Source organism: Crocuta crocuta, unplaced genomic scaffold, assembly GCF_008692635.1.
Source record: "Crocuta crocuta isolate KB4526 unplaced genomic scaffold, BGI_CrCroc_1.0 scaffold9, whole genome shotgun sequence".
NCBI classification, from domain to species: domain Eukaryota; kingdom Metazoa; phylum Chordata; class Mammalia; order Carnivora; family Hyaenidae; genus Crocuta; species Crocuta crocuta.
The window spans coordinates 2,508,860-2,530,138 of record NW_027551567.1 but is presented as its reverse complement, the minus strand read 5'-3'; the positions used below and the strand labels follow the sequence as shown (position 1 = coordinate 2,530,138).

The 21,279-nt window shown below is 35.2% G+C and overlaps 1 protein-coding gene across 3 annotated transcripts in view; it reads right to left on the bottom strand.

The window, feature by feature from the left end:
• Nucleotides 1-21,279, bottom strand: part of RNGTT (RNA guanylyltransferase and 5'-phosphatase) — a 317,119-nt gene that overhangs the window by 56,787 nt on the left and 239,053 nt on the right. For all 3 annotated transcript variants that reach the window (XM_077750277.1, XM_077750275.1, XM_077750276.1), the window contains exon 14: nucleotides 360-426. In XM_077750277.1, coding sequence (XP_077606403.1) covers nucleotides 360-426 — 67 coding nt within the window. The remainder of the gene's footprint in view (nucleotides 1-359; nucleotides 427-21,279) is intronic.

Sequence of the window (21,279 nt, the reverse complement as noted above, 5' to 3'; positions counted from 1 at the left end):
GGGGAAAAAGGAAGGGCAGGAGTAAGGAATTTCAAAGAGGCACAAGGAAACATTTGGGGGTGATGGACATGTTCATTATGTTGATTACAGCGATGGTTTCACAAGTATTAAAAATGTCAAAATTTATCAAATTGCACACTTTAAATACTGCTTTGGTCATATTTAACTCTACCATGGGCAAGAATATTAAAATAATCAATTCTCTGAAAAACTGAATTACTTCTTCAGCAGAAATATGCAAAAGCAGTAAATTCACATTCATATTTTTGGTATGTTGATGGTTATTGGCAAGTATTTGGTGGGCTCTGTACAAGTGAACTACATCTAAGAAAAGTATACTGGAAAATGAACAATCATACCTTGATTTGGGCAAAGGGTCTTTCATAACCTCCAACATAGAGCAGGCCAACATTCTGAGGAAGTAACCTACAAAAAAACAAAAACAAAACAAAAACAAAAAACCACACATTATTTTGGAAATACTCTTCCTTATGTAAGAAGCTTGTATAATCATCAAAATTTGTATAACAGATAGGTAACATGAAATTTAATATCTTTGCAATTACTCTGGTCTTTTGCACTTTGGGATAGTAACTAGCAAAGGAATAATTCTTTTTTTAACTAATTTGGAAACATTATCACAGGAGGGTACTTTGTTTTTATTTGTTTATTCAAGTATAATTAACATACAATGTTACATTAGTTTCAGGAATACAACATAATGATTCAACAATAATTCTTGTATTTCAGAAAATAGTGGTAAATGTTGAGATGGAAACTTTAGACAGAGAAGAGTCTGACATTAGTAATTCCAGAAAATTACTACATGGTGTCTCTGGAAAAAAATGAAAAAGAAGTAAAGTATATATTTAAAAATCTATAAGGAGGGGCGCCTGGGTGGCTCAGTCAGTTAAGCATCCAACTTCCGCTCAGGTCATGATCTCACGGTTCGTGGTTCGAGCCCCACATTGGGCTCTGTGCTGACAGCTCAGAGCCTGGTCCCTGCTTCGGATTCTGTGTCTCCCTCTCTCTCTCACCGTCCCCTGCTCACACTGCTTCTCTCTCTCTCTCTCTCTTTCTCTTTCAGAAATAAATAAAACATTTAAAAAATCTGTAAGGATTCAATTCAAGAAACACTCATTGTGTATCTATACCATGTGCTACAGCAGATAACAGAAACCTAAACTACTCAGTCCCAAAACCTAACGAGAAAACTAGACACATAAACAAATAACCCTACCAAAAGGTGGTCTCCAATAAGTGCTATATAGATGTATTTGCCACCACAAAGTAGTAAAGTAAGAGGTACTTGCTATGGAGGGAGCTGGAAAAGTTTAAACAGGTGGGATTTAGTTTAGCCTTAAAGGGTAGGTAGAGCAAAGGGAGAAATTTAAACAAAGTACTGAAAATGCAAAAGATCTGAGACAAAAAGTGGACAAGTGTGGCTACAATGAGGGATAATTTAGTTGAAGATGAAAATCCAAATGATGCTTGGAATATACCAAGAATGTCAAATGCCATTTCTTTATAAGCAGTATGGAGTCACATTTTTGTAAGATGTTAATTAGTTCTTATAAAAAAGTAAATGCATAAGAAAATAAAACCAAACCATATAGAGAATTAAAAAATAAATAAATAATGTTACCTTCCCTACATCATTCTTCCCTTTCTATTTCTACTTCAAAGACATCCATCATTCCTGACTGCATTAAACACTGTGAATGAAGAACTACCATCATCAGAACTATGTTTGGGGAGCGTGTAGTGGCACAGGGTATGAGAAGTGTATAATTAAACATTCTTGTGATTACCTCCTTTTTCTTTTATCATAAATCTTTTCTGAATGGACACTGTGCGTAAATGGACACAATTCCAGTCTTAACATTATTATACATAAAGAATATGGAAAAATAATTTGCCTGTACTCTTTGCTCAAAGCAACTAAGCCAAAATACATCTCCTCAGGGTCTAGGTAATGAAAGTTAATAGCCTTTTATGGCAGCAGGCAAAACAATTATCTCAAGGATGACTGTACATTCTAGTGCATGAATCTGAGAATGAAACACTGAGTAGTATCTAAAGTGAACAAAAGATAGCAAACTGAAAATAATCACATGGAAAATTCTCAGTGTACTATATTGGTCTAATCATAAAAACCAGAATACAAGATTATCATAACCAACCCCCTTTTTTTAAAAAAATTTTCGAGCAAACTAAGGAGAGGGGCAAAGGGAGACAGAGAGAGGAAGGGGGGGGGAGAGAATATCTTAAGCATGCTCCATGCTCAGTACAGAGCCTGACATGGGGCTCAATCCCACAATCCTAGGATCATGACCTGAGTCAAAATCAAACGTTGGACACTCAGCTAACTGAGCCACCCAGGTGCCCCTATCGTAACCATCCTTTTAAATTTATTGTTAGTGACTTCAAAAATCCTACTTCAATAATTCCAAGATATGCATTTCTTCATATTTTAACTTCTCTGAAAACTGGATGCCTCTGATATTCTGTGGTGCCTTATAATTATTGTCACCCAGTGACAGCTGTGAGATGGTTTTGCAGTTACCTTCTATTGACTCAGTCTAGGAAGACTAAGACAGGATACTCTCAAAGCACCTTAGATTTCGTGAAATAAGGTAGATATTTAATCTCCCAGGAACACCCTATGCTCCTTGACATTCTTTAAAGGCCTATAAAGCATTAAAGGCCACTAAAAGAATGTTAAAAGATGATGAACACAAACCTGATTAAACCAGGTTAACAAAAAGCTACTTAAGTTTGGAATATAAGTGATACTTGTAGTAATTCATTTTAGCAGGTTGTTGAAGGTCATAAGCATGACTAAAGGCATTTGCTCGCTGAATACAAGTAGAAAGCATCAGCAATGCCTCTGCCATCAATTAACATATAAGAAATTAAATTCCTCACAAATCACTGCCAGTATCACAAATTTAATGTTAATTATTTATAGCAGTAATTTATTTCCTATATAACAAATATTCACAGAAACCTTAATAAACCCCCTTCAGAAGTAAGAATAGTCACTGTTCATACAAATAGATGCTAGAGAAAGAAGAGAGTAAAAGCTCGCTGACATTTAAAAATCAATATGCATCTAATTACTATGCATATGCATTTCAGGAAGCTTGCCAATATACGGTTTAGTGTGTCCCCCTTCCTCCAAACTGCCTATCTAACAGCTAGCTTCCTTTCCCTAAACAAGAAATTTCCTAAACGTATCAATTATGTAGGATATATGTTTCACTTTTTAAATACTGTTCTTTTTCATTCATGTACCTATTATTACTTACCATAGATTATATTACCACCACCAGTTGAGTGGGTTTTAATATGTACCATAATCTAAAGGTCTGCTATGTGCGAAACAATGAACACTTTGAGACATTTTTAAGATGGGGTATTTCTTTTAACCATTTACCTCTCAAAAAATTATTTTGTCAAATTGTATACATAACTGTTGTCAAATAATAGGCACCATTTTATGGTGACAGGGTACTTGTGTATAATACAGCAATCACACATTTTAAATCCCCAGAGTAAGGCATTAATTCAGCACTGGTAAGTGCATTCATATGTATATGTTAAAATAGAAACTCTGACTCATTCAGTACCAGATAATTACTTTGCCCTTAAGTTACATGAATATTAACATAACTTTTATACAAATGCTAACAACTCCTAAAATATTTGCTTGTAACTAAATATTTCTATAGTGTGGCTATCAAAGAGGATGTTTTTGGAAAGCAGCAATAAGACATGGGGAAGTGGGGGCCAGAGGAATGAGATGGACCTATAAGAGTTTTTGAAAAAGTAAACCTAGGCAAGTCTAACGTTCATTTTGCTTCAACTTCCCAAATACAAATATTAACATCTACCTGTCCTGGAAAGAAAGATGAGAAGGTATTTCCAGAAAAGGTTCTCACATAAAGGAAAAATAAAACTTGTCAGGTAACAGAATGAATATTATTTAATAGAACCTAATTCACCATAACCTAATGCTATATCTATATCAGGTGTTAAAAAAAACCAAACAAACCTGCTTTAAAAGGAAACTGAGTCTATAATAGCTTCAAATTAAAAGTTAAAAAAGGAATCATTTTAAGGTAAGAGTAAGCTAAGTGACTCAAAATTAAGTATTCTGTCTACAAGCCCTAATTACAATACTCACTGATATATTTTTCATCTGCAACAAAATATCCTGAAAAAATTTACAGTATCTTTAACACAGATTTACATATCCTACCTCTTATAGAAACAGCATCCAATGTATCTACTACTAGGAAAAAAGAGAGTACAAATGCACTTAATATGGGATCAATAGTGGTCTTTTGCATTTGAGAAAATGCATAATACTGAGAAGTCCTCAATTATTGTCTAAGACTCTTCATAGGATGTAAATAAAAGCAGCATATGCGGTTAAGCCCAAAAAAAAACTTGGATGAGCCAATGAGTAAGCTTATTATTGTCTTCAGAGGCTTTCATAGCCTACACTTTTTCTATTCTGATTTATTTTCTAAACCTTAGTACAGGCTTAACAAATGCTCTAGACTTTTGTTTTAAAAAAAAAAACAATAACAAAAACAAAATGAAATAAAACAAAAATAACCAACCACCACCAAACCACCAATACTCTGTTTACATAAAGAATCTGGATTGCCTCAGTGGCTCAGTCAGTGGAGCAGGCTGACTTAATTTTGGCTGATGTTCATTTTGCTTCAACTTCACAAATACAAATATTAACAAATAACTGTCCTGGAAAGAAAGAAGGGTCATGGAATTGAGCCCTGCATCGGCTCTGTGCTAACAGTGCAAAGCCTGCTTGGGATTCTCTCTCTCTCCCTCTCTCTGCCCCTCCTCCACTTTACATGCATGCTCTCTCTCTCCCAAAATAAGTAAACATTAAAATAAAATAGAAGCTACATGTCAACAGAAATGTTACCTAAAAATGATGTTTGGGGCATCTGGCAGTTAACCTTCTGACTTCAGCTCAGGTCATTCATGGTCTAATGGTTTGAGTTCAAGGTCCACGTCCGGCTCTGTATGGACAGCTCAGAGCCTGGACTCTATTTCGGATTCTGTGTCTCCCTCTCCCTGCCCCTCCTCCCCCCCAAAAAAGTAAATAAACATTAAAAAATTTTTTAATTATGTTTGATTAAATGAAATATATATTAAGTAATATAAACAAAAGGAATAATAAATAAGACTGGGGAAGGATAAATACAATGCTGAAGCAAACAACAGAAAGTTGAATCATTTTGCAAAAGTATATAAGAAGAAATGTTGAGCTACCAGTATTCAGAGAACAAATATACTTGTAACTCTTTTATTTTCAGGCAGAAAAAAGTCAAGGTAAAAAGTATCATTGAGGTAAAGCAAGATGCCTCAGAATAATAATGGTTCAATTTGTCAAGAAATTTATATGCATTTAATAACCTAGCTACAAAATATGTAAAACAATTAACAGTGTACATAATGAAATTAAAGAAATCCAGAATCACAGTAGGAATTTAAACTTTCCACTCTCAGTAAATGATGGGGAAAAAAAGAGAGCACAAAAGCAGTAAGAATACAGAATAACTTAGGGTACTTGGGTGGCTCAGTCAGTTGAGTGTCCAACTCTTGATTTCAGTTCAAGTCATGATCTCATGGTTTGTGGGCTCGAGGCCTGCACTGTGGAGCCTGCGTGGGATTCTCTCTCCCTCTCTCTCTGCCCATCCCCCACTCACATTCTCTGTCTCACTCTCAAAATAAACAAGCAAACATAAAAAGAAAACTATTAAAAAATAATATAGAAAAACTCAGCAACACCACTAACAAAAACACATAGGACACCACCCAACAGCGGCATAATAAATGGACCACAGAGTATGTATATACAGCACTGTATGAACACTGGCCATATGCTGGGCCATAAAGCAAATTTAAAACAAATAATTTCCACTACAGTCTCTAAACACAAGATTTCAGTTAGAATCCAAGAATATAAAAATAACCAGAAACTCCTCACGTTTAAAATGACAGAAATAATTGGGAGGAACTTAATGGAAGACCATGGGGGAGAAGAAGGGGAAAAATAGTGGGAGAGAGGGAGGGAGGCAAACCATGAGAGAAACTCTTGAATGCTGAGAACTGAGGGCTGATGGGGATGGGGGAGAGGGGAAGGGGGGGTGATGGGCATAGAGGAGGGCACTTGTGCGGATGAGCACTGAGTGTTATATGGAAACCAACTTGACAATTAACTATTAAAAAAAATAAAATAAAATGACAGAAATACATCGATAAATAATCTACAGGATAGAAAGGAAATTCCAGAGGAAATTATTAGGTATTTTTAACTATATAACAAAATAACAATATATCAAAACTTATGACAGGGGCGCCTGGGTAGCTCAGTAGGTTAAGCCCCTGATTCTTGATTTCAGCTCAGGTCATGATCTCATGGATTTCCCCACTGGAAGCTGTGCTGACTGCAGGGAACCTGCTTGGGATTCCCTCTCTCTCTACCTTCTATCCCACTTGCATGTATACATAAATTCTCTCACTTTTTCTCAAAAGAAATAAACATTAAAAAAAACTTGTAAAGCTAAATCCAACTTAGACAGAAATTTATAATCAAAAATGTATATGCCAAAAAACAAGAAATGCTGAAGATCAACAAGTTAAGCAAACACCTTAAGAAATTTGAAGGATACCACTAAATTAAACTCAAGGAAAATAGAAGAGAATGATAAGCAGAATTTCATGAGTAGAAAACATATATTAGATAGGATTAAAAAGATTAAAAACCATTTCTTCTGAAAGAATGACTGAATTGATAAACATATCTAATGAAACTGACAAAGCACAATAATCAGTATCAAGAATAACACAGAGAACACAGACTACATATACTAAAGAATAATAAGACGATATTATAAACACCTTTACACCAGCAAGTTTGAAAACTGAGGCTAGAAAAACCTTCAGAAAAATACAATATACTAATAAAACTGACAAAAGAAAAAATAGAGTATCTTAGTTATCCTACTGTAAAACTTTTTTAATGATCTCCACAAAGAAAGCAAAAGGTCTACATGGATTCTTCAGCAAATTCTACCAAGTATTTAAGGGAAAATTAATTCTAAACAAATACACATTTTTCCAGAAAATAGAAAAAGGAATAGATTTGTATTTTACCAAGTCAGCATAACTCTGACACTCAGACATGAAAATGCAATGTTGATCAAGAGAGAATGAGAAGACAAGCCACAGACTGGGAAAAATATTTGCAAGGCATATCTGAGAAAGAACTGCTATCTGAAATATTAAAGAGCTCTTAAGTCTCAACAATAAGAAAATGAACCTAATTAAAAAATGGCCAAAGACCTAAACAGACATCTTGCTGAAGATATACATGGCAAGTAAGCATAAAAAAAGATGCTGAACATCACAAGTTATTAGGGAAATGAAAATTCAAATGAGATACCACTCTACAGCTATTAGAATGACCAAAACCCAAAACACTGATACCACCAAATGTTAATGAGAATGTGGAGCAATAAGAATGGTCATGTACTAGCGGTGGAAATGTAGAACAGTATGGCCACTCTGAAGAACAGCTTGGTAGTTTCCTACAAAACTAAACATATTCTTACCATATGATCTAGCATCATGTTCCTTGGTATTTACCCAAATGAGTGAAAAACGTATGTCCACCTAAAAACCTAGCAGCTAGGTGATAATAACAGAAGAAACTATGTGCTAGGAGAGAGAGGACATATGGGAACTCTCTGTATTTTCTGCTCAAGTTTTTGTAAACATAAAACAGCTCTAAAAATAAAGTTTATTTTCTTTAAGAAAATGCAATGGAGATAGTATAAGAAAGGAAATGTATAGGCCAATTTCTCTCATGAACAAAAATGCAAAAAGGAGGAAGGAAAGCCCTATATTAATGAAATGAAATAATGTATCATGTTAACGAATTGGAAATCTCAATGTTGAATAATATAGTTAATGCAATGTTAATAATCCTGACAGAATCCTTCTGAGAAACTTGATAAGCTCATTACAAAATAGACATGGGAAAGCAAAAGAACAAATATATAAACAATTTCCCTAAGAAAAGAACACAGTAAGAAGACTGGCTCCAATAAATAAAATGTGGTATTAGCATAGGGCAGGCAAGTCAGCCAGTGGAATATAACAGAATCTAGAAGGAGATCTACACATAAACACTTGACTTATTAAAGATGACACTGCAGGACAGTGGACAGAAACCTTACAAGGGTTAGAAGGAAACAAACCTGGGTAAATTCCCCATTAATCTTCATATGACAAAAGGAAATATTGGTAAATCATACTATATAAAAATTTTAACAAACTATCAGGGCAAAAATAGCATAAGTAAAGTCAAAAGATACCTGACAAACTGTGAGAAAATATCTGCAACATATACCACAGGAAAGAAACTACTAATTCTATTATTAAAAACTCAAAAACTGAAGGGGGAAAGAGCCAAAAAACTGATGAAAAAAAAAGAGAAAAAGAAATAAAAAGAAAATATACACACAAAAAGGACATTAAGAATATATAAAAATATAGGAGGTGCCAGGGTGGCTCAGTCAGTTGAGAGTCTGACTTCACCTCAGGTCATGATCTTCTGGTTCACGAGTTCGAGCCCCACATTGGGCTCTGTGCTGACAGGTCAGAGCCTGGAGCCTGCTTCAGATTCTGTCTCTCCCTCTCTCTCTGCCCACCCCTGCTTGTGCTTTCTCCTTCTCTAGCTCTCAAAAATAAACAAACATTAAAAGAAGACTATATAAAAGTATTCAAACTTACTCATAATTAGAGAAATACATACTAAGACAGCACCGAGATACCATTTCTCACCTATCAGATTGGCAAAAGTTGAAACAGACGGAGAATGCATTCTGTTGGCTAGGCTGGTAAAAACNGATGAGCACTGGGTGTTTTGTGGAAACTAATTTGACAATAAACTATTTGTGTAAAAAAAAATAAAAATAAATAAAAATTGTTGACTTAAAGTGAAAAAAAAAAAGACTAGGACAATGCTTCTGGAAGGAACTTGGCAATATCTAACAAAACCACATATGCACTTAGCTTCTAACTGGGTAATCTCTCTTCTAACAATCTGCCTTGAAGACATACATCCAAAAATTGAAAAAATACAGATGTATAAGGCTATTCGCTGCACACTATTGGTATGCAAAATATTGGAACATCCTAAATACACACAGCAAGATAGTTATGGTAAATCCACATAATGGAATAATCTGCAGCTGTAAAAAATAATGAGGAAGATCTTTATTTACTGATATGAGCAATTTCTAAGATCTACTTACTGTTTAGTGAAAAAAAGAGAAAAGTACAGAAGGGTATATAGTATGTTATTCTTCATGTAGGAAGAAAAAGTATTAGAAAATATTTATGTATCTGTTCATCTGTGTAAAAGGATTTCAGGAAAGCTAAAACAGGCACTCAGGAGAGTGTTTCCTTTCGGGGATAGGTATTAGAGTGAATGAAGAAGGACAATTCCATGAGAATACCTTTTTGTAAAGTCATGACTATTATAACCATGATAATGTTTCATACACCAATAAATTAAGTAAGTAAACAATCAAAATCAACCAGAATGTCGAGGGAATCCAAAATAAAATAAAAATAACTATTACAAATGAATAACATTCCACATTAAGGGAGGTAGGGATGAAAACTGACTTAAATTAACTTCAAAAACAGTATTTTGACTATACTTCATAGGGCTACAGACTGAAAGAACTGTACACAAACATAGTCCTTGAGCTAGTAAACTTGTTACTCACGAAGGTTAGTAATTCTGAAAATGTTATATGTATGCTAGGATTTAAACAAACGAAAAATATGGATAAGGAGATGCACCTTTCTCACTGTACAAAGAGTTGCATATAAGCAAAGGGGAAAAGCTAGGATTAATATTATGGTGGATTAGAATCAGAAGTATTAGCAGGAATTCATAGCTTTTAATATATTCAAAGATGGATAAAGAAATAATATAAATGTGTGTGCAGGTACATGTTAGGATATGATACATTCCTAACTCTGCCAACTGAGAGGGCCTATAATGACACTAAGCAGCAATAACTAGACCTAGGATCTAGATTTCTCTATCATTCACCACACACAAACACAAATAAACACTGGGGTCCTTGCAGAAATGGCTGATCCCTGGACTGAGGGAGGGGAAATATAAGAGCCTGGAACACCTTATGGAACTAAAAAGTAAAAAGTGCAGAAAAATAATGAGAGAATGTCAAAGAGACATGGTCCCTGGGTGGCTTAGCCAGTTAAGCGACAGACTCTTGGTTTCAGCTCAGATCATGATCTGATGAGTTCATGAGTTTGAGGACTGTGTCGGACTCTGTGCTGACAGTGCAGGGCCTGCTTGGGATTCTGTTTTCCCGTATCTATCTCTCCCCCAGCTCATGCTCTTTCTCTCCCTCAAAATAAATAAACTTAAAAAAAAAAAGACACGNATGCTGACAAAAACTGAGGACTGATGGATGTGGGGGGAGGGGGGGATGGGCATGGAGGAGGACACTTGTGGGGATGAGCACTGAGTGTTATGTGGAAACTAATTTGACAATAAACTAAAAAAAAAAAAAAAAAAGACACGGAAGCCAAATTGAAGAAGTTATCAATAACCAAAGTCAAAATAGCAACACAAAATGACAGAGCTGAATTATAAACTATAAAATAAAATATTCTTAAACCTTTACTAATATAAATAAACATATGGGAAAAGAGGATAGTTCTTCCTTAGAGTGAAATCCTCACTGATAACACTGAAAAAAATGATGAAAATTGAATTTCACCATTATGTGAAATATTCACCACATCAAAATTGAAAAACACCATAGTGATGATTGTTATAGGCCAAAGCGACTGAAAGGTACTAGAACTAGAAGATGAAAGTATGAGAAGAAATCTGGTATTTGCCAAGTCTCCCAAGAAAACACTTACTAATTACAAAGACAATGTAGCAACTTTAGAGAAACCCAACAAAGTAACCAAATTTAATATTACAGTATTAAGATTTATCAACATGTCCCCCCCCACACCTCCCTAACATCATCACTGAGAACACAATATCACTTCCATGGTGTTCCTGCCAAAAAGTACAAAAAAGATCAAACTAAGGACATTCTATAAAATACCTAACAAGCATTCACCAAAAAGTGTCATGATCATGAAAAACAAAAATGAGGTATTGTCACAGATTTGATTAAGGAGACATGAAAATTAAATGCAATGTGGAATCCTAGAGGAGAAAAAGAATATTAGTGGGGAAACCGGCAAAATTAGAATAAGTAATCTAGTTAAGTTCATAGTATTGTACCAACATTTATTTCCTGATGTTGACAATATGGGAAAACAATGTGGGAGATATACAGGAATACTCTGCTCTATGTTTGAACTTTTCTATATGTTTAAAATTATTTAAAAAAATTTTTTTTAATGTTTATTTATTTTGAGAGAGAGTGCAAGCAGGGAGGGACAGAGAGAGAGAGAGAGAGAGAGAGAGAGAGAGAGAGAGAGAATCCCAAGTAGGCTCTATGCTGCCAGCACAGGGTCCAATGTGGGGCTTGATACCACAAACCATGAGATCATGACTTGAGCTGAAGTCAAGAGTTTGATGCTTAACCAACTGAGCCACCCAAGCACTCTTAAAATTAAAGAAAATATTTTAAAACATGTCATTTGAGACAACATGGAGGAACCTAGAGGGTAAGTAAGCCAGAAAGAGAAAAACAAATACCACTTACATGTGGACTCTAAATGGGTGATGGATATTAAGAAGGGCACTTGTGATAAGCACTGGGTATTATAAGTAAGTGATGAATCACTAAATCCATGAATCCACTCCTGAAACTATTACTGTTAACTAACTGGAATTTAAATAAAAACTTGAAATAATAAACAAACAAAACAAATGAACAAACAAACAAGAAAACAGATTCTTAAATACAGAAAACAAACTAGTGGTTTGCCAGAGGGGAGGCAGGTTGGGCAATGGACAAAATAAATGAAGGATATGAAGAGGTACAAACTTCCACTTATAACTAAGTCATGGAGATGAAAAGTACAGCACAGGGAATACAGTTAAAAATACTGTTAATAGGTGTTGGTTAATTACACTTGTTGTGGTGAGCACTGAGTAATATGTAGAATTGTTAAATCAGTATGTTGTACACCTGAAACTAATATAACATTGTCCATTATACTTCAAAAGGAAAAGAGGGAGGGAAGGAGAGAGGAGGGAGGAAGTAGGAAGGTAGGAAGGTAGGAAGGAAGGAAGGGAGGGAGGGAGGGAAGCTCACCCCACCCCCACATCACACCCAAAAATGAACTAAAAATGGACTGAAGAACTGAACGTTAAGATGTGAAACCATAAAACATCTATAAGAAAACATCGACATAAGCTCCTTAACATCAGTTTGGCAATGATTTTTTGACACTAAAAACAAAGACAATAAAAGCAAAAAGAAACTAGTGGAACTACATTAAACTGAAACGCTTCTGCAGAGCGAAGAAAACAATAAATGAAAAGGGAACCTACAGAATAGGAGAAAGTATTTGCAAATTACATATCTGATAAGGGGTTAATAACCAAAATATACAAAGAACTCATACAATTCAACAGGCACACACACATAACAATTAAAAAATGGGCANAAAAAAACCCAAAAAAAAAAAAAAAAAAAAAAAAAGGCCAACAGGTACAAAAAAAGATGCTCAACAGCACTAATTACCAGGGAAATGCAAATTAAAACCAAAATGAGATATCCCTTCACACCTTTTATAGTGGTTATTATAAAAAAAATAAAACTAAAACAAGAGATAACAAATGATGGAGACAAGGTAGAAAAAAGAGAACCCTTGTACTGCTGGAAGAAATCTAAGTTATTGCAGCCATTATGGAAAACAGCGTGACAGTTCCTCAAAAATATTAAAAACGGAACTACCATAAGGGCGCCTGGGTTGGTTAAGTGTCAAACTTTGGCTCAGGTCATGATCTCACGGTTTATGAGTTTTGAGGCCCCGCACTGGACTCTGTGCTGACAGCACAGAACCTAGAGCCTGTTTCAGATTCTGTGTCTCCTCCTCTCTCTCTCTCTCTCTCTCTCTCTGCCCCTCCCTCCCTTGCTCATGCTCTCTCTCTAAAAAATAAATAAACATTAATAAATAAATAAATAAGTAAAAACAGAACTACCATGTGATCCAGCAATCCCCTTTCTGGGTATCTATCTGAAGGAAATGAAATCACTATCTCAAAGAGACGCCTGCACCCCCATATTTACTGCATCATTATTTTACAACAGCCAAGACTTGGGAACGACCTCTATGTCTACCAGTGGATAAATGGATAAAGAAAATGTGCTATATATACAAAATGGAATATTATTCAGCCATTACAAAAAGAAGGACATCCTGCCAACTGCAAGAACATAAATCCTGAGGACATTATGTTAAATGAAATAAGTCCTACAGAGAAGACAAATACTAAATGATCATACTTATATGCAGAATCCAAAAAAACAGCCTCCTAGAAACAGAGAACAGATGTGTGGCTACAAGCTGGGAGCTGGGGGAAATGGGTGAGGGTAAAGTTACAAACTTCCGGTTATAAGACAAATAAGTTCTGCAGTTTGTGATATACAGCACAGTGACTATAGTTAATAATACTCTACTGTATATTTGAAAGTTGCTAAGATATTAGACCTAAAAGTTCTCATTGCGAGAAAAAAATTTTTGTAACTGTGAGGTGATGGGTGTTAACTGAAGTTATTGTAGTTAATCATTCATAAGACAAGCACATATCAAATCATTATTCTGTACACCTTAAAGTAATACAATGTTATATGTTAATAATATCTCAAAACTAGGAGGAGGAAAAATGCCAATTTTTAAAAGAAGACATTAAGTGACTGAAAGAAGCCACTGAGTAGAAGAAATTTATAACATGCATTATATCCTAAGTTGAGCACATGCATACCCTCGGACAGCCATTTAAACTTAGCTAGATACCCATCAAACGTGTGTGTGTGTGAGTGCGCGCGCACGTACACACGCACACACACTAAAGCACACACAAATGTTTGACTCTATGAGTAATCACCTCAAATGGCATCTATCCAAATGCCTTTGTATAATATGATGTTTTAGAGACAGACACAGATGAAAACGAATAAACTGCACACATTATGGATGAATTTCAAAATCACAACACTTAACAAAAGAATCCAAACCTAAAAGAACATAAAGTTGCATTTATGTGAGGTTCAGAAACAGGCAAAATAAAACCATGCAATTTAGAGAGTCATACCTAAGCAATAAAATATAAAGAAGTACAAGGATATACGTCTGGGTAATGGTTATCTTTGGTGTGAGGGAGAAGTTTGTAAATGAGAAAGAGCATGCTTGGAGGCATCCAGGATGCCAGAAATATTTTCTTCCTTGTCCTGGGTAGTGGTTAAATGGATGCTGGTTACACCAAATTTCATAAAGCTGTACATATAATTTGTTTTATGTACTTTTCTCTAATATTACCTTTCATAATATAATAGGTCTTAATATAAAAAGCACAAAGAAAGAAGCCAACATATGCAATCAGTAAGAGAGTGAGAATGACTCCTAGATGAGAGGTAAAATATTAATTGATAAATTAACATATTTTAATATTCCTGTATAAACAGATGAGTATTTTAAGAGATGAGCTCCTAGGGAATCTAAAAGTCACTCATCTCTCCCTTACTACTCGAACTACATATTGTATGGCATAAATATAATATGAAAACAGAACTCACATATCTGGGCATAATGGTATTTTAAGATTGAAAAAAGGAAATATAATTGCATTAAAAATATATAGACAAATTTTCTACTCCCAGCCAAGGCCCTACTACCACTAAACAGGGCACCTGGGTGACTAAGTCTGCTCAGTCTGTTGAGTGTCCCTCTTCAGCTCAGGTCATGATCTTATGGTTGTGAGTTTGAGTCTGGCTTCAGGCTCTATGCTAACAGCTCAGAGCCCGGAGCCTGCTTCAGATTCTGTCTCCATCTCTCTCTCTGTCCCCCTGCCCCCACGCTCTGTCTCTGAAAAATGAATAAACCTTAAAAATTTTTTAAATATACAACATTACCTAATGTTTTCCAGAAATTGGACAAGAGATAGTACAGGACAGTGGTACTTCAGAGAAGGAAAACAAAGGAAGTGATTCCCACCACTATCCCAACTTACTACCTGGAGTTTTTGTACCACAGTGCAAAAGGGGGAGAATCCAGGCCTATAAAACCCAAAATATTTACTATCTGGTCTTTTAGAGAAAAAAAAATGTCAACTCCTATCAAGAAATGAAAGTAGATGCCCACAAAAAAGACTTGTACCCAACTTTCATAGTAGCTTTGTGCCTAATAGCCAAAAGCTAGAAACATTTCAAATGCCCATCAACAGATCAATGGATAAATTGTGATACACCTATATAATAAAATACTATTCAGCAATAAAAAGAAATGGTCTATTGACAGGTTTAACAATATGGATGAATTTAATATTGAAAGACGGCAAAGAAGCATTAATATTATATGCTTCCATTTATATAAATTCTAGAAAATGAATACTCAACAGTAGATTGGAGGTTGTCAAGAAGGGTGTGAGTGTAAGGACAAATTAGAAAGGGACAGGAGGAAATCTGGGAGGGTGTTGGAAATGTTCATCACTTTATCCTGGGAGTAATTATCTCACACGTAAAAAGCAAATTGCATTCTTCAACTGTGTGTGCAGTTAATTATATATTATATCAATTTACTCCTTGATAAAGTTGTAAAAAAAAAAGTACCAACTTCACATTCTAAATTTTGTTAAAATATTTAAAGAAAGTCTACGACTGTTCACATGCCATATAGCAAACTGAGTCTACAAGTAAGTCTAAACTGAATATTTAGGCTCTGATTTTTTTTTTTTTTTTTTTTTTTTTTTTTTTTTTTTTTTTTAGTTTATTTCTTTATTTTGAGAGCCAGAGATAGCGTGAGTTGGGGAGAGGCAGAGGGAGAAGAAGAAAAAATCCCAAGCAGGCTTTGCACCCTCAGTGCAGTGTCCAATCTGGGGCTCAAACTCACGAAACCATGAGACCATGACCTTAGCTGAAACCAAGAGTCAGATGCTTAACTTAGCCACCCAGGTACCCCTCTGATCATTCTAAATGAATAGATTTGTTATTTGAAGAACTGCTTGTGTAAACATGAAGCAGAATCATATGAAAGTGGATTTTAACAGGGAAATCATTAAATACATACAGTTCTCTGCCTAGTTTCTTATCTAATGATCTTAAAAATTATTCTATGGCTTAATTCTACCTACAAAAGAAGAAATAGGAGAATGACTCATGCAGGAATTAGCCTCAAAGCTAAACATCTGAAATCATCCGAATCGCCATCATAACCATAAATGGTCATCTCCTTAACAATGGCACCATGATGGATGGATGTGTAAAGCACGTTTGTTAAAAGGTTAAATGGAATAAAATTTTCATTTCCTGTTATTGGAAAACTCTGAATCTTATTTTATTTATTTCCCCTCTATTTTTGTTGTACTAGCTTCCCCTGTATACTTTGAATAAGAATTTGACTGTGGAGTCCTCATTTTCCCCTGGGAAAATGTAGGAACATTATGTTAAGAAGCCATTTCTGCAGGAAAAGAAGTACAAAAGATGCTCTGGAGAGTAGAAACAGAGAAATTTAAGCTGAGTGGATATAATTCACAATTCAATTTTTTCAGTCTAAATTATAGCAACCTGCCACATGTTACCAGCTATTTCAATAATAGCTATGATCAGGGGCGCCTGGGTGGCTCAGTTGGTTAAGCGTCCGACTTCAGCTCAGGTCATGATCTCACGGTTCATGGGTTCGAACCCCGCATAGGGCTCTGTGCTGACAGCTCAGAGCCTGGATCCTGCTTCTAATTCTGTGTCTCTCTCTCCCTCTGACCCTCCCTTGCTCACACTGTCTCTCTCTCTCTCAGAAATAAATAAAAACATTAAAAAAAAACTTTTTTAAATCAAAAAAATAAAAGAGTTAAAAATTTTAATAATAGCTATGATCAAAGAGAAGAAATGTTGTTTTTTTAAATCACAGACCCCAGCATGACTGAGATTGTTATATTCCACACTAAAAAGAATTACTGCAAATCTGAATTTCAGCTTCACTGAGCTCTTCACATTTACAAAATGGTGACATGTGAACTATAACCAAAAACTATAACCAAGGCAGTTCTCTGTAGAACTGCCTAAGTATCTTCATTGATAGACTACACATTAAATTTTTCTTCTCCCTGCTATTAATTTTAATTTGAACAGTCCTTTAGTAAACATTATATACTTTATATATTAAAATATAGATTATAGTACGTACTAAATTATTATTTTTTCATTGCTAGACATGTACTGGCAATCTTTATTTCTTAAAGTAATTAATTATTTTATCTTTTTCATGACTCTAAAAAAATGAATCAGCCTCTTTTGAATTGGCTCAATAGACAGTTCCTCCTTGATTCGTTGGTATGTTCTTTTGTTCAAACAGAGTGACTACTATAGTCACTCACTACTGACTGAAGTGCTGGTAAAATAAAAGAATTTCAACTATCACAATTCATTTTATCCCTTATTGTGATATCTGTTCCAAATGTATTTATAATTAATAGTATTAAAATTCTTTAAAAATTACTTCAAATTTTAAAATGAGTAATCTAGAATGCTGAATTGCATGCAGTTATTTTGCTTATAAAGAACAATATTTATCCTTGATATATGCCTCGATCAACTAACAATTAAAAGTTAAGAATGTGTGAAATGGTTCAACCTCAATAATGTAACAACTATAATCAAGTATTCAAGACAAAGTTCCAGAATCTCAGGTATGGGGCTGATAATAGGAAATCATGAAGTGTCCTGAAGAAAGACACTTTCACCAGATAGTGCCATCAATGTGATAAAGCATGTTAATTTTAACAGTTCTTAAAATGATTAATATAAATCAAATGTTACCTGTCTGACTAGGACCACATTTTATAAAAGACTTAAAGACCCCCATATCCTTATGGTTAAGCTAATTAGATTATTCCTGAAAAGTGAATAGAGGTTATCTAATAATCACAATACTTTTCCATTCATTTTTCCCATTCTATTAAGTAACTGATAGAAATTGTTGAAGCAGGTTATGGTCATTACAACTTTACAATATGTTCAGCAAAAACATTATGGACTGTCACATCACGTTATCTTTTCCTCAAACTCACCAGGCTTTCAGAATGACTTAAATAGTACGGTAGATGTGGTTTACAAGCCCATTTTTTTTATATCAATGTTTAAGCAAAGTTATTCACAACAGCCAAAAAAGGAAGAAATAATTGATATGGCATCGAAAATTAATAAACAAAATGTGGTACACACTACAATGGAATTATTATTCAGCCTTAAAAAGAAATGAAATGCTGGGGGTGACTGGGTGGCTCAGTTGGCTGAGCCTCCAACTTCCGTTCAGGTTCATGATCTCAGTTTTTGAGTTTGGGCCCCACATCAGGCTCTGTGCTGACAGTTCAGAACCTGGAGCCCACTTCAGATTCTGTGCCTCCTTCTCTGTCCCTCTCCTGCTTATACTCTGTTTTGCTCTGTCTCTCAAAAATAAATTAACATTTTAAAAAACGAAATGCTGACATGTTACAACATGGATGAATCCTGATAATATTATGCTAAGTGAAATAAGCTATCCACAAAAGGATAAATGTATGATTCCACTTAGATGAAGTACATAGCATAGTCAAGTTCATGGAGACAGAAAGTAAAATGGTGGTTAATGGGGACTAAGGTGAAGAGAAAGAACAGGGTGTTATTATTTAAGAAGTATGCAGTTTCTGTTTGGGATAATGAAAACGTTCTGGAAATGGACATCGGTGATGGCTGCAAAACATTGATAATGTACTTAATTTAATGTCACTGATTTGTACACTGAAAAATAAATACAATGGTACATTTTATGTTACACATTTTATCACAATTAAAAACTTTTTATGTTTATTTATTTAGTTTGAATAAGAGAAAGCATGCAATGGAGGAGCTGAGAGGAAGGAGGGAGAGGAGGGGGGGCGGGGAGGGAGGGAGAGAGAGAGAGAGAGAGAGAGGGAGAGGGAGAGAGAGGGAGGGAAAGAGATACTCCCAAGCAGGCTCTATTCAGTCAACACAGAGCCTGATATGGGGCTCGAACTCACAAATAGTGAGATCATGACCTGAGCTGACACCAAGAGCCAGATGCTTAATCAACTGAGCCACCTAGGTGCCCCATCACATTTTTTAAAAGCTGAAAAATATCAATTCCTAAAATACAAGTCTATCCATAACTTAAAAAATTTTTTCTCTTCTTGATTCCCAAAGATTGTTCCAGAACTCCTCCTTTCTCTAAATCTCCTCAAGCCCATCCTTTCATCAACCCAAAATCACTTTCATTTCTCACTGAATATAGAAGATCTAGTCTTGAGCTAGAAGTTTATCCATTCTTCAATTCATCTGTATTTCTATACATACATTCTTAGCATCTCTTCTTGTCTCTATGCTAAAGCTATCTAGTCCTCCATTTATTGGATACCTTCCAAACTTTAACACTTACTTTTCTCAATGATCTGTAATCTTTTATTTTCTTCTACTCCCCTAACAAGAAGCGTTATAAGGTCACTTTTGGTAATTCTCAAGTCCAGTCAACTTAAAAACACTACAGCATGATAATATTTAATACTTATGGAAGTAATCCACCTAAGAGAGATGACTCATGATGCTATCAAAATGGTGGCTTGAAATATGGAGTAGGTCTGATTCCTAACTGTAGTGCTTATTAACTGCACAACTTTAGGCAAGTCATTTAACTCCTCTTTAGCCTTTTAATTGGGCAAATGGGTATAGCTTACTTCACAGAGACATTTCAGGATTAAATGAAATAATGTATGTACTCAATTAATGTTTATTTCATCAAAATCAGCTGAGTGCATTAAGTGACCAAAGTATACTCTCAAAATACATAACATTTTAAAAAGAAGAAAAAAATTAATTGCCTTGTATGAAATGTTTATGGTTAATGATAAATAAAAGAGTTTAAAAATATAAACCTGTCAGAATTTATATGGCACATGCATGTCCACAGGTATAAAAGAGAAAAAGAGAGGGATGCCTGGGTGGCTTAGTCAGTTAAGCATCCAACTTCGACTTAGGCCATGATCTCATGGTTCGAGGGTTCGAGCCCCATGTTGGACTCTGTGCTGACAGCTAGTTCAGAGCCTGGAGCCTGCTTCTGATTCTGTGTCTCTCCCTCTCTCTCTGACCCTCCCCTGCTCATGATGTCTCTAGCTCTCTCTCTAAAATAAATGAAAGCATTAAAAGAAAAGAGAGAAAAAGAAAGGCAGATGGTCAGAAGGGAAGATAGAGACGGACATAAAGCAAAGTAAATTATCTGGATGCTATAACTGAACAAGATTTTAGAACAATAATGGTAAAATTAATCGCTGGGCTTGCAAAAGCAGAGAGGACCTCAAAGAAACTGTGGCTACAACCAACAAGGAGAACAAAAATAGGCATGATGAATTAAAAAATGCAATAAATGAAATACATACTAAACTGGAGTTGTCCAATGGACAGATTGAAGAGGCAGAAAGGAGAATAAGTGATTTAGAAGACACCATTATAGAAAAACAAGCTGACAAAAAAAGAGACAAACTGATCCAGGAACATGAAAGAAGAGTTCGAGAGCTGAGTGATGCAGTCAAATGCAACAATATCCGTATCACAGGAATCCCAGAAGAGGAAGAAAGAGGGAAAGGTGCTGAAGGAGTCCTGGAACAAATTATAGCAGATAATTTCCCCAACCTGGGGAAGGAAGTAAACGTTGAAATACAAGAGGCACAGAGAACTCCCCTCAGTCATAATTTGAATTGATCTTTTCCACGAGATATCATAGTGAAACTGGCAAAATATAAGGACAAAGAGAATTTTGAAAGCAGCTAGGGAGAAAAGGGCCCTAACATACAAAGGGAAACCTATCGGAGTGGTGACAGACCTATCTACTGAAACTTGGCAGGCCAGAAAGGAATGGCAGGAGATCTTCAATGTGATGAACAGAAAAAATATGCAGCCAAGAATCCTCTATCCAGCAAGCCTGTCATTCAAAATAGAAGGAGAGATAAAA